This window comes from Hemiscyllium ocellatum, chromosome 1 (genome assembly GCF_020745735.1).
Source record: "Hemiscyllium ocellatum isolate sHemOce1 chromosome 1, sHemOce1.pat.X.cur, whole genome shotgun sequence".
In the NCBI taxonomy this organism is placed as follows: domain Eukaryota; kingdom Metazoa; phylum Chordata; class Chondrichthyes; order Orectolobiformes; family Hemiscylliidae; genus Hemiscyllium; species Hemiscyllium ocellatum.
Window position 1 is genome coordinate 58056643 of NC_083401.1, and position 14869 is coordinate 58071511.

Here is a 14869-nt window from a genome sequence, read left to right on the forward strand (position 1 = left end):
GGTAGGGCAAACTTGATGGACCAGATAGTTTAATTCTGCAAATGTTTCTTTGGTCTTATGGTCTTATTTTGAAATCATGCCTCCTGCTTCTAGACTCTTCAATCTGGGGAAGCATTTTGCATGCATCAACTCTGTCTATCTGTTTAAATATTCAGTAGGATTCAATGCAATTGCCTCTCATTCTTCAAAACTGAATTGTCCTTTTAAGTACAGTATAGCCATTGCAGCAGCAAGTATGATGGACATTTGTTGCATTCCTTCTGTAGTAATAATATCCTTCTTAAGGGACAAAGTTAAAAATCACACAACACCAGGTTATTGTCCAACCTGTTGGACTATAACCTGGTGTTGTGTGATTTTTAACTTTGTACGTCCCAGTCCAACCATGGCTCCTCCAAATCACTTCTTAAGGTAAGTGCACCAAAGCTGTACACAGCCCTCCAGCTCTGGTGTAACCATGGTTCTATAAAATTCACAACAAGCTCCATTCTGTTCATTCAGAAGTAAATTATGACTCTTCAAGCATGTAATCTTGAAAGGCCAACAAGTCATCTTTCTGCAAGTTCTCCTTGAAGACATGCTCGGCTGTACATATATGCGTCACATTGCTCTGAAAAAGTCAAGAGGTCAGCACAGGAATTGGCCTGGCATTAATAGGGACATTAATGAATGAATCGATTCATGCAAACTGTGTCAGTTCTGAATGAACAGAATGGAGCTTGTTGTGAATTTTATAGAACCATGGTTACACCAGAGCTGGAGGGCTGTGTACAGCTTTGGTGCACTTACCTTAAAAAGTGATTTGGAGGCGCCATGGTTGGACTGGGGCGTACAAAGTTAAAAATCACACAACACCAGGTTATAGTTCAAAAGGTTGGACAATAACCTGGTGTTGTGTGATTTTTAACTTTGTCCCTTAAGAAGGATATTATTGTTACAGAAGGAATGCAACAAATGTCCATCATACTTGTTGCTGCAATGGCTATACTGTACTTAAAAGGACAATTCAGTTTTGAAGAATGAGAGGTAATCGCAAAGAACCTCTCCTTCTTCTGTGCCATCATACAATACCTTTCATGAGCAAGGACTCATTTACATTATGGTGACTGACCATTTCACCAAATTCCCTTTTGTACTGCAATCAGATATACCACCAGCACAACAGTTGTTGACACAATTACAGTCATATTCAGTACCTCAACAAATTTTGTCTAACAACGGTTTTCAGAAAATAGAGTTGTACAACATCTTACCTCTCCTTCTCATTACCTTCAGTTGAATGATCTCACAGAACACACTGTTTGCACAGTAAAAGTCTTGATCATTAAGCATAAAGCAACTTGACAAGATTTTCTGGATAGCATTGCAGATGGATTTGGACAGGGGAGTGAGCAAAGAAGTACAACATGGAGTACAACATGGGAAAATGTGAGCTCATGTAGTTTGGTCAGAAGAATAGAGGCATGGATTACTTTCTAAATGGAGAGAAAAATCCGAAGTCTGAAGTGGAAAGAGACTTAGGATTTCTAGTCCAGGATTTGCTCGATATAAACTTGAAGGTTGAATCAGTAGTTAGGAAAGCTGATGCAACGATGGATTTATTTTGAGAGGACTTCAACATAAAAGGCAGGGACGTACTTCTGAGGCTCCATAAGACTCTGGTCAGACCACATTCAGAGTATTGTGTGCAGTTTTGGGCCCAATATCTCAGGAAGGATGTACTGCCCCTAGAGTGAGGTCAGAGGAGGTTCATGAAAAGCTTAACATATGAGGAACATTTGAGGATTCTGGGTCTATACTCAATGGAGTTTAGAAGCATAAGGTGAGATCTAACTTAAATGTGCAGAACATTGAATGGCTTGGACAGAGTAGATATCAGGAACATGTTTTCATTGGTGGGAGAGACTGGGACCTGCGTGCATAGCTTTAGAATAAAGGGAAGCCCTTTTAGAACAGAGATAAGGAGAAACTTCTTCAGCCAGAGAGTGGTGAATCTATGGAATTCATTGCCACAGAAGACTGTGGAGGTCAGCTCATTGTGTATATTTAAGACTCAGATTGATAGGTTCTTGATTATCAAGAAGATCAAGGATTTGGGGGAGAAAGTGGGAGAATGGGGTTGAGAGTCTTATCAGCAATGATGGAATGGCAGAGCAGACTCAATGGGCTGAATAGCCTAATGTCTGCTCCTATGTCTTATGCTCTTATAGTCTAAGTCATATGACATTGTAATGAGCATCAAGTCTGAATGAAGAAATACTCAAACTGCATGTCATCAGCTACCCAGCAAAACATGTAACGACTTAAATATAAAGTTATCATGTCAGTTATCATTAAAACTGTGTTGTTGACAAATGGTACAATTCCATATACAGCAACAGATAGCACATAGCAAAGTGGAGCTACACTGATACATGACAATACGTGGTTGAAGACTAGATCTAGTCATGTTCTGCATCCATCAAGTTGTTATTTGAAATTTTACAGGAAATATGCATCCTTATACATGTTATCAGAAAAGGATTCCCATTTTATAAAAGGAAGAGGTATTTGTGTTATGGCATAGATTCCAGACCAGATCAGCCTGTACTTTTAAGATTGTTACAATACAAGCTGACATATGACATTCTGGTATCAATCAACCTGCCTCAGCTTCAGACACTCTTTGTGTGTAATTAAGTTAGTGCAGTGTGTTCAATCAATCTTGTGACATCATCAAGCACAGACCTGACTACATGTGTAGTCATGTAAATAGTTTGTGTTGTTCATAAACTTCAAAACTTTTATCTTAACAGGAACCTAACTCTTTGTGGTATATGTCACTTTAACTGCATCAAAGGCTCCTGCACACCTATACCTTCAAATTGCTTTGATGTGGCAGAGCCAGGGTTGGACGGGGGTGGACAAAGTTAAAAATTACATAATATCAGGTTATAGTCCAACAGGTTTATTTGGAAGCACTAGCTTTCAGAGCCCTGCTTCTTCATCAAGTGTGTGTGGAGTATAAGACCATAAGACACAGAATTTATCGCAAAAGATTCTGCGTCTTATGGTCTTATGATGCACAACCACCTGATGATGGAGCAGCAATCTGAAAGCTAGTGCCTCCATATAAACCTGTTGGACTACAACCTGGTGGTGTTATGTGATTTTTAACTTCTAATTGCTTATCATTGAAGAAACATCCTGCATATTTCCCTGACCAAAGCCGTTATGCTCACATTTTTCTGTATTATCTGCCATCTGCCAGGCACTGGCCCATTCATAAAATCTATCTGACATTCTCTTGAAGCTGCTTTGCATCTTCCTCACAACACACACACTTCCAAATCATGGATATATGTTGTGATCAGTTACAGCCTATCAAAGTGAAAATAACTCATTTATTCTTATTCCCTTTCCTGCCTGTCAGCCAATTCTTAATCCATGCCAATATAATATTGACTATCCCATTTAGTTTTGCTGGCCAATGTCCTGGGGAAGACTTTATCAAAAGTCTTTTGAAAATTGAAGTATTTTACATCCATCAACTCCCCCTTTACCAATTCTATTAGGTATATCCTCAAAAAACTTCAAGTTATTCAAACACAATATCTGATTCACAAGTCCATGCTGAATATGGATGATCAATCAGATCATTATTATCCAACTGTCCATTTATCACATACTTTATCGTAGAACTTAAACTTTTCCTTAATACCGATATAAGACTAACAGTTCTGTAATTACCTATTTCTCTCTCTCTCTCTCTCCCCCTTCTCAAAGAGTGTATTAATATTAGCTACTTTCACTCTGCAAGATCCATTCCAGGATTTTTAGAATTTCGGAGAATGATCACCATTGTATTCACTATTTCCATAATTACCTCTTACAATTTTCTATGATTATAGAATATTAGCTCCCAGGAAATTTCAAACTTTAGTCCCATTAAGGGAGATGTGATGGCCTAGTATCTAGTCTTGTCATCACTCAACTATTAATTCAGAGACCCAGGTAATATTTTGTTAAAAATCACACAACACCAGGTTATAGTCCAACAGGTTTAATTGGAAGGACACTAGCTTTCGGAGCGACACTCCTTCATCATCTCCAAATCATGACTGCATTTTGTGGTATTGTTGGCTGTCAGGAAAAACATGCCTGGTTCACTAAATTCCTTTAGGGAAGGAAACTGCCATCCGTACCTGGTCTGACTTCCATGTGACTCCAGACTCACAGCAATGTGGTTGACTCTTAACTTCCCCCTGGGCAATTAGAGATGGGCAATAAAGGCTGGCCTACTGAGCAATGCTCACATCCCATGAATGAATATTAACAATATCTCAAAACAATCTTCATACTAATGCAAATTTCCTTTCATTTTTCATTTTTCCTCGACCCCTTAGGTTTCTCATTCTGAGATATTTCTTGTATCTCCTTCATTGAAGACAGGTACAAAGTAATCATTTAGCTTCTGTGCCATTTTTCTGTTCCCCATTGTAAATAATGTTGACTTTGTCTGTAATACCCTGCAGTGAAACATTTCAAAAGTACCTGCTAATGTACCAATAAAGTTGTTTTATAATCCATTGTTTTGTTTTTGTCAGTTTGCATCCATATTCCATCTCCTCACCTTTCTCAATTTTTGCTCCCCCTACTGTACTCTAAAATCCTCCCAATCCTCAAATGTATGACTATTTAGAGTCATCGAGTCATAGAGATGTACAGCACGGACACAGGCCCTTCAGTTCAACTAGTCCATGCTGAGCAAATATCCTAAATGAATCTAGTTCCACTTGCCAGCATTTGGCCCCACATCCCTCTAAACTCTTTCTATTCATATATCCATCAGATGCCTTTTAAATGTTATATTTGTACCAGCCTTCACTACTTCTTCTGGCAGCTCATTCGAAACACGCACCACCTTCTGCATGAAAACAATGCCCCTTAAGTCCCTTCTAAATCTTTCCCCTCTCACCCTAAACCTATGCCCTCTGGTTTAAGACTCCCCCATCCCAGGGAAAAGACTTTGTCTATTTATCCTATCCATGCCCCTCATGATTTTGTAAACCTCTATAAGGTCACCCCTCAGCCTCTGACACTCCAGGGAAAACAGCCCCAGCCTATTCAACATCCTTTCAGGTTTCACAGCATCCTTCATAAAGGAGGGCGGCCAGAGTTGCACACAATATATCAAAATTGGTCTAACCAATGTCCTGTTTACAGTCTTATACTTTTAGTCTTACCAAATATTTAATATTCTTTGTTGACCGTAACTGACATTTTTTGGAGTTTTTGAGCCTTGAACGGAACTTTAAACTTTAGTAGTTCTTTAAAGACTCTCTATTGCATACTATTTGATGCAGTGAAGAAGGGTCACTGGACCCAAAATGTTAGCTCTGCTTTCTCTCCACACATACTGCCAGACCTGCTGAGCTTCTGTTTTGTTTCCAATTTCCAGCATCTGAGTTCTGTGGGTTTTTCATTAACATTTCATGTATTTTCCCACTCCACCTCAACCAATTTGTCCTACATACTTTCATAATTCCTTAATTAAAATAAAACACCATATCTTCAGAGTGAACTATTTCACTTTCAAACATAATTCAAAATTCCATCATATTATGGTCACTCATCATAAAAGATTCTTTTGCCAAAGATCACTAAATAGACCTGAAATAGCCTGCTTAAAAGAGCCTCTTGTTGGTACCGCAATATACTGCTCTAGGAAACTAGTCAGAACACCCTCTAGAAACTCATGCTCTACAGCTTTATTGCTTATTAGGCCTAGCCAGTCCATATGCAGATTGAAATCATCCATAATTACTTGACTATACTTGCTACATGCTTCTATAATTTCCGAATTAATACCATAATGCCCAACACTACCAGTACTGCTCGATGGACTATAAATTACTGCTACCAATGTTTGCTGCCCCATGCTGTTCCATAGCTCTACCAAAACAGATTACACATTTTGTTCTTCTGATCAGAGATCCTCCCTTATCATTAGTGAATCACCACCTGATTTTCTCTTTTGCCTGTCCTTCCTAAATGTCAAACATCCTTGAATATTCAGTTCCTGGTTATGGTCACTCTACAGCCATGTTTCTGTAATGGCAATTAGATATTACTTCTATTTGTGCCTTAAAATTATCTACATTGTTGCAAATGCTGTATGCATTCAGATAGAATGCTTTAAGTATGTCATTTTGACATTATTCTGAATTCGAAGCTTTATTGATGCTCACCTTCCCTTTGCCTGCCTTATGATTTCACTTATCACTTCCCTATGTTTTGTTATTAGCTTCATTTCCTTTCAAGTTGATCCCCTTCAATAAGCTAGCCTAAAACTCCTCAACAGAATTAGAAAGTTTCTCTGAGCTGATATCACTCACAATTCCATTAAGATGTACCCCGTCCAGCTTATGCAGGTCCCACCAGCCTCAGAATTGCTCCCAAACCCTCAACAATTTGATACCCTCCCTCCCCCAACAGTCACATGTTCAATTGATCAATCCTCTTATTTCTATGCTTACGAATGCGTGTCATTGCATGTAATCTGAAGGTTACTGCTCTTGAAGTCCTGCTTTTTAATTTCCTTCCTAAGTCTTCAAAATCTACTTTCAGGACCTCATCTCTCTTTCTATCTGTTCTTTCTCTTCTTACTGGATGATCATAAGTTCTCGGTAATATCAGTGAAAATGCACTTCGAAGCCTGCAATTTGTAACAGACATTATTCTGTAGCTCACTAACCTAACTTCTACCTAGTCCCATTCACCCTTGTCCCTGTGGTTGAGGAACCCCATCAGAGCCAATATCAGCATTTTCAACCTTTCTATCAAATGCTTGCAAGGTTTCAGCCCTCCCTCACTCCAGACCTACTGCCAGTCCCACAACCATCTGAGATAACTGCCCTCTAACTGAGGCTTCTTGAACAACCTTTGGTTTAATTACTCCATTGACATTGAATGGATCCTAACTACTTGGTTCCTAGGCTCTGAAATTCCATCCACAAGCAGGAAAATCAATGTTTCGGGCAAAAGCCCTTCATCAGCTGCCTGGCCTGCTGTACTTTTCCAGCACCACTCTAATCTTGACTCTAATCTCCAACATCTGCAGTACCCACTTCTGCTTAATTCCCTCCACAAGACTCTTCTCCTTTTTCCTCCATTCAGATGCTCAAAACCATTTTCTCCAGCCAATCTTTTCTTGCTTGGCCTTAGAATTTGAAGACCACCACATGGTGACTGAGGAAACAAAGTGAACCTGTGCTATTGGCATCACTCCACTTTTAAAAAAAGTCTTGTTAATGTAGTCGTTGACATGTCTTATTTTATTGTGTTCCTCTGAACTGCTTTGGGACATTATATTAAAGATGCTCTATACATTTAAGTAGATTCTGTTCTTTTCAAAGAAAAGCTGCCACAGTGGCAGGGCTCGCACTGGGAAACGATATATAATATAAAATGAAAATTAAAAGCGCTGGAAATACTCAGTGGAGCAGGTAATGTGTATGGAGTGAGAAACATTTTCTTTCATTAACTATTTCCGTTTAACATTTCAGATTTCTAACATCTGCAGTGTTTTGCTTTAATAAGGGGAACCACTTAACTTCTTGTTGATCATGCAGGAGAATTGACCTGAACTGTTGGGAAGATGCCATCTCCCACATTTTTGAAAAGCATCAAGAATAGCAATTTACACTCAGTTTTGCCAAGAGCAGATAGTGACACCCAACTTCACTGGTTTGCTCCAAGATATCTGAGATAACAGGAACAGCTTCCAAAACATTACTGTTTCAGGCAATGTTGCTTTTCACTGCTCTTACAAGTAGCTAACTGTTCTGGCAGATCTTCATGGGCCAGTCGATCTACATCAGTTACAGTCCTATAAACCTAACAAGAATTCTGTACTGCTTCCCAGAGAAGCCCAGGGATCTCACCACTTTTCAGTAAACCTGTTAGTCGGAATAGTCTTGTGAATCCTGCAACTCTTGTATCATCTCAAAGCTTGAGTAGACCCGTCCTCCACTGATTTGATTCCCCCTGTTCTAACGTTCTCTCCATCATTTTTAATTTATAAGATGCAGTTTGTGAATTTCCACTGCGAGCTGTGAACCTCACACACCAACAAGAAACCAAATGGGGAAATTAAGGGTACATTGGGATTACTTCCTTCCCCATGTAATTTTAATGCATGGAACTCAAGCAGCCAGCTGCTGGAGGCCAGTTTGCCATCGGCAGTGCAAACTTAGAAAATCAAAGTTAGTGATTTTTTAAATTTGACTGCGCAGCTCTGGAATGCAACATAAGTTCATTATTCATGACCTTTACAAGTCCGTAACAAGTAAAAATTGTGATTTTTTTTCACCTTTCTGCAAAAGTTAATTGATCCAATTTGCAAGGGTAGGAATCCTCAGGCCAACGCTCAGCACAGACACGTAAACCATTCAACCTGCTGCCAATCTTTCCTCTTGTCTACTTTGTAACTAAGATTAGTGAACACAGGAAATTGCAGCCTCTTGCCTCTGAGAGTAACTTCAGTCAGTCATGTTGACTTTATTTTAATCTTGTTTTAATGACCCATTGCATTGAAGTGTCAGTTGTACACTCCTGCAAACAACAGCTTTGACTTCAAATCAATATTCAGCTTTTTGGGAAGCCTTTGTCTTATTTAGTATTGACAGTGATCTGGGCATCACTGGGCTTGATGGTTTGTGTTGTAAAAAGCAGAGAGATGTGGCGCTGGACAGTAAAAGTAAGGGTCCTTCTGTACCCCCTTTTTGGTTCACTTCTATTCTCTGGAAAAAGAAATCAATTGTGCTTACCTGGTCTGGTGTATATGTCACTGCAGTCCCACACCAATGTGATTCACACTTAGTGGACCACTGTCAAGCTATTCATGTGGTTCAGGACAACTAGAGATGGGCAATAATTTCCACTATTGTCAGTGATGTCCATGTCCTGAGAATGAAGATGCTAGATAATGTATGTGCGGCACATGTGTGAAATGTGAACTCTTGGTTAAAGCTCTCAGGATTGAATGTTTGAGCTTTGTCATAAAAAGCGGCCTCCATGCCCTTGATGTTTTGGACATGTAAAATTTGCAGCCCAAAATGACCCTATTTTGATGTCTTGGATGTATTTTCTCTTCAGTGATATCCCTTTAAACTTGTTGGGGGAATGTCATGGAACCGATGCCCATCATAGAAGAATTGAAAGGCTTTACCAACAGCAGCTTGCAGGTCTTTGTTTAGTGGACACATGTAAATGATGACACAGCTGATGGTAAAACAGATTGCGGTTCTCATAATGATGTTGTTATATGACAGCACTGCACTGAGAATTACGCTAGGTTGTTTGGTTCTAACCATGTGCATGAAAGCAGCGTCAGCATTTTCAGTGTTTTTAAAAAAGTATTAAAAAATCTCATTTAGCATCACATATAGAACAGTTAATCATTTTATCCCATTCTTTATACTAATGCCTCACATAAATGTGAGGCGAAAGAAAACTACACAGAGTGGTTAATGTTGTGTTGCTATAATGGATCTAAATGAATTTTTCATTCACGCAAATACACCAAACAGCAATTTTTCTGGATTTTGGCTTGCGAGTGAAAAATGATTGAGATGGTTTCAGTGTGTAATATCATGCACAATATATATGTATTTATGCAAATGGTACATCTAATATCTGTAAAAGATGCAATAAGGATGTGATTTGCTTTTATGTCTGCAGCGAAGAGGCAAGAATGGTCTTTGTTTTTAATATGATTGTATCTTGTTTGTGCGAGGAGTCTTAACCCTTTTTACTTGTGAGTTCTGCACAATTTAGTAAATTGACCATTTGCTGAAAAAATAGCTACTTTTGCATATTTTGTTCATATCATTTAGAAGCAAGAAACCGAGCTGCCTGCTTTGTAAAATGACCAATTTGCAAAACTGTGCAGAATGTAATATAACAACTCAACAAGAAATCATACAGGTGAAAGTGAGGACTGCAGATGCTGGAGATCAGAGCTGAAAATGTGTTGCTGGAAAAGTGCAGCAGGTCAGGCAGCATCCAAGGAGCAGGAGAGCAACCCAGATGGCCTCTTTCTTCAAAGACAGCAATTTCCCCCCAAACGTGGTCGACGATGCTCTCCACCACATCTCCCCCACTTCCCACTCCTCCGCCCTTGAGCCCCGCCCATCCAATCGCCACCAGGACAGAACCCCACTGGTTCTCACCTACCACCCCACCAACCTGCATATACATCGTATCATCCGTCGCCATTTCCACCACCTCCAAATGGACCCCACCACCAAGGATATATTTCCCTCCCCTCCCCCATCAGCATTCCGAAAAGACCACTCCCTCCGTGACTCCCTCGTCAGGTCCACACACCCCACCCAACCCAATCTCCACTCCCAGCACCTTCCCCTGCAACCGCAAGAAATGCAAAACCTGCGCCCACACCTCCCCCCTTACTTCCCTCCAAGGCCCCAAGGGATCCTTCCATATCCGTCACAAATTCACCTGCACTTCCACACACATCATTTGCTGCATCCGCTGCACCCGATGTGGCCTCCTCTATATTGGGGAGACAGGCCGTCTACTTGCAGAACGTTTCAGGGAACACCTCTGGGACACCCGGACCAACCAACCCAACCGCCCGTGGCTCAACACTTCAACTCCCCCTCCCACTCCGCCAAGGATATGCGGGTCCGTGGAGTCCTCAATCGCCAGACCATAGCAACATGATGGCTGGAGGAAGATCGCCTCATCTTCCACCTATGAACCCTCCAACCACAAGGGATGAACTCAGACTTCTCCAGTTTCCTCATTTCCCCTCCCCCACCTTGTCTCAGCCCCAACCCTCGAACTCAGCACCACCTTCCTAACCTGCAATCTTCTTCCTGACCTCTCTGTCCCCACTCCCACTCTGGCCTATCACCCTTAGCTTATCACCCTCACCTTAACTTCCTTCCACCTATCTCATTTCCAATGCCCCTCCCCCAAGTCCCTCCTCCCTACCTTTTATCTTAGCCTCCTCGGCACACTTTCCTCATTCCTGAAGAAGGGCTCATGCCCGAAACGTTGATTCTCCTGCTCCTTGGATGCTGCCTGACCTGCTGCGCTTTTCCAGCAACACATTTTCAGCTCAAGAAATCATACACCCCTTCATGTAAAGACAGAAATAAAAATTGAATCCTTACAATTAAAGCTGCATGCCATCAATATCAATGTGGCTTTCACAATTTGATTCTATGATCTAGAAGAGGGCACTGTTGGTATGATCAGCAAGTTTGCAGATGACACAAAGATTGGTGGACTGGCAGAAAGCATAAGGGACTGTCAGAGAATACAGGAGGATATAGATAAACTAGAGAGTTGGGCGGAAAAGTGGCAGATGGATTTCAATCCAGACAAATGTGAGGTGATGCATTTAGGCAAGACTAATTCTAGAGTGAATTATACAATGAATGGAAGAGGCTTGGGAAAAGTTGATGAGCAGAGAGATCTGGGAGTTCAGGTCCACTGTAGCCTGAAGGTTGCTGCACAGGTGGATAGAGTGGTCAAGAAGGCATATAGTATGCTTGCCTTCATCGGCCAGGGTATTGAGTATAAGAACTGGCAGGTCATGTTAAAATTGTACAAGACATTGGTTCGGCTGCATTTAGAATACTGTGTACAGTTCTGGTCGCCACATTACCAAAAGGATGTGGACGCTTTGGAGAGGGTGCAGAGAAGGTTTACGAGGATGTAGCCTGGTATGGAAGGTGTTAACTATGAAGAGAGGTTGAGTAGGTTAGGTTTATTTTCATTAGAAAAATGAGATTGATGGGGGACCTGATTGAGGTTTACAAAATCCTGAACGGTATAGACAGGGTGGATAGAGACAAGCTTTTTCCCAAGGTGAATGATTCAATAATGAGAGGTCATGCTTTAAAAGTGAGAGGTGGAAAGTTTAAGGGGGATACAGGTGGCAAGTACTTCACACAGAGGATGGTGGGTGTTTGGAATGCGTTGCCAGCAGGGGTGGTAGAGGCAGGCAGGGTGGATTCATTTAAGATGTGTCTGGACAGATGCATGAGTGGGTGGGGAGCAGAGGGATACAGATGCTGAGGAATTGACCAACAATTTTAGATAGTACGGTTAGATCGGCTGAGGCTTGGAGGGCCGAAAGGCCTGTTCTTGGGCTGTAAATTTTCCTTGTTCATTGTTCTACTTGAATACCCTATCCAGCCTATGTTTATAATAAATTGGTAAAGGTTAAAACAAAAGATAACATCCATCTTTAAGAAAATTGAGAGGCATGGATGTTATTTCTTATAATTATTGTGCTGCTTCATCCTCTTTTCAACACTAGCTGTAAGGATTAGACAGATGTACCATTACCAAAGGTCCCTTCCTACGCTAATAGATAACAAATACACACCAGGAGGCATAAAAATAGAAGCTGTGAATAATTGAAAAAAACTCTGGGTGGGTGATGGTGACTAGCTGAATCCCCTAAGGAACTAATCTAAGTCCCCAGCTGTTCATAACCTATTTAAGGCAGGATAGTCATGTTTTGCTTTTCTATCCAGAATGCAATTGGGCCACAACCCTTCAGTTGAATTATCCTGCACAGCTACTATGCATTCTATCCTCACACTCTCCCACCTGCTGTCTCCTAAAAAAAAGCAAAACAGCACACAGCTGCATTGTATTGAGAAAACCTCTGGCAAATTTTCTTCTACACCTCAGAGATAATTAGTCCTCACCTCATTAATTATTATTATTATTCAGAAATAGTACACATTCCAAATGCTATGATCATCATGTACTATAGGAATAAATGCCTTCTTAAAAGTCTATCAGGATTTTGGCTTTGGAATCCTGTTCCACAGGCTTTTTATTTAAGTCTCTTCCTCTCTTATTTCACCCTTGTGCCTCACTCCTCAGTCTTCTCAAGTAGATGGGGGTAAGGACTGTCAAAACTGAAGATGTTTTGCTACACAACAAGAGCATGATTAGTGGCTTCACAAGCCTGTCCTTGACAAGAGTATGCACAATTTGCTGTTCTATGCTACTTCCTTATTTAAAAAGAGTAAATAAATTCAACAACAACAAATGTAACAGTAAGCATGTTAAATATAGCCAACCCATATTAAGTGGACACTTGCACATCACTAATGTTTGGTGCAACTTGCTGATTGTTCCATGTAAGGTTGACTGTAATAAATATATTGTTGATTTCAAGAGGACAAATCACGTTAGAAACATTGGAAACATTTGAGGGAATCTGTTAGATGGGCTCAGAAATAGTTGATAAATTTTAAGGCGTATGGTCATAAATTTATGTACACAGGATCTAGAAATGTAAAACTTAGCACAGAACAAAGGGAGACATCGTGAGCGAGTAGAAAGGAAAAATAATTTAGTTGTGGTCATTGGCCATGCAGTGATAATATGTTTTGAAACAGCAATCATTGAGAAAAATCATAATCTGCCTGAGAACATTTGATTATATTTTGAACTACCTTACCTGAATTTCTTGCTAAGGTCACATTTGGAACATTGTGCAAATTTCAGTCAAAGAGAAATAGGTAAGATAAATCTTCAATTAAGAATGATGAAGAGAATACTCAAAACTAAAGAATTTACATCAGAATGTTGAGAGATGAGATGATTGTGTTCTTAAGTGGTGGAAGAAATAGAAGTTGGCAATGGAAATGAGCTAGTTAATAATTAATTTTGAACAGAAAAATAGTGTACCAATTTTTAAAAATAAAGGACTTCTATTTATATATGAACACAGGAGCAATAATAGATTATTCAGATTCTCGATTCCTGTCCTACCATTCACCACTGTTGACTTGCATTTGAACCATATCACTTGATACTCTACCTAATAAAAATATTTCAGTCCAGTCTTGAAATTTACAACTGATCCAAGATTCACAGCCCTTCAGAGGGAGAGAACTTCATATTCCCTGTACTCTCGATATTAAAGAATGATCTCTGAATTCGCTGCTGAATACCCAAAACTTAAAAATGTCCTCTTTGTGTTTTGGATTCTCCCACTAGAAGAATAGCTTTATCCATCCCCCTTATGGAATTCTTTGATTATTTTTTAACATCTCGATTTGGTGACTTCTTCTTATAAGTGCAAGGTAATAGAAACCAAGCTTATTCAACTCGTCATGATGATTTGACACCAATAAGCCCTGGTTTCGTTTTTGTAATTCTGATCTTTCTATAGTCAATATATTTGTTTTGAGGTATGGTCTCAAACATAAACGCTACATTCCTCATGGTGCATGAACAAGGGTCTGCACAAGTGAAGCTCTTGTCAACAGAATCACAGAAGTGTTGCAGAGACCATTCAACCTATCCTGTCTGAACCAGCTCTTCAAATGAGCATTGTTACCTCCTGCCAATCTCCTGCTGTTTCCCAATATCTTGGCATCTGTCTATCCAAATAAGTATCCAATGTCCCCTTGAATCTCTCAATTGAATTTTCCTCCACCACATTTCCAGGCAGTACATTCCATAGCCTAATGACTAACTGTGTGAAAAAGTCTTGTTCTCACCTTGCATAGCTTATTTTTAAAAATCACTTCAAATCTGTGACCTCTCGTTCTTGTACCTTTTATGAGTGGATCACTTTCTCCCTATTTAATCTACCAGTCCCTTCATAATTTTGAAACCTTTCTCTGTTATCCTCTTAGCTTTTTCTCCAAGGAGAAGACTCCTGACCTCGTCATCTATCCTCTTAACAGAAACTTCTCATCCCTGGAATAATTCTGCTAACTTGCTTCAGTCATCTCTTCTGTACTCTCTCTTCTCAACTTTCTTATAACGTGGCACCAAGAATGTACAAAAACTTCAGCTATGTTCTAAGAAGTATCTTGTA

The 14869-nt window shown here is 40.0% G+C and overlaps 1 protein-coding gene across 18 annotated transcripts in view; it reads left to right on the top strand.

The window, feature by feature from the left end:
• celf4 (CUGBP, Elav-like family member 4) overlaps window positions 1–14869 on the top strand; it is a 1146342-nt gene that overhangs the window by 718517 nt on the left and 412956 nt on the right. For 3 of the 18 annotated variants that reach the window (XM_060829456.1, XM_060829519.1, XM_060829435.1), the window contains exon 4: window positions 5662–5685. The exons of the other annotated variants lie outside the window; for them this stretch is intronic. In XM_060829456.1, the coding sequence (XP_060685439.1) occupies window positions 5662–5685 (24 nt within the window). The remainder of the gene's footprint in view (window positions 1–5661; window positions 5686–14869) is intronic. 18 annotated transcript variants of the gene reach the window in all.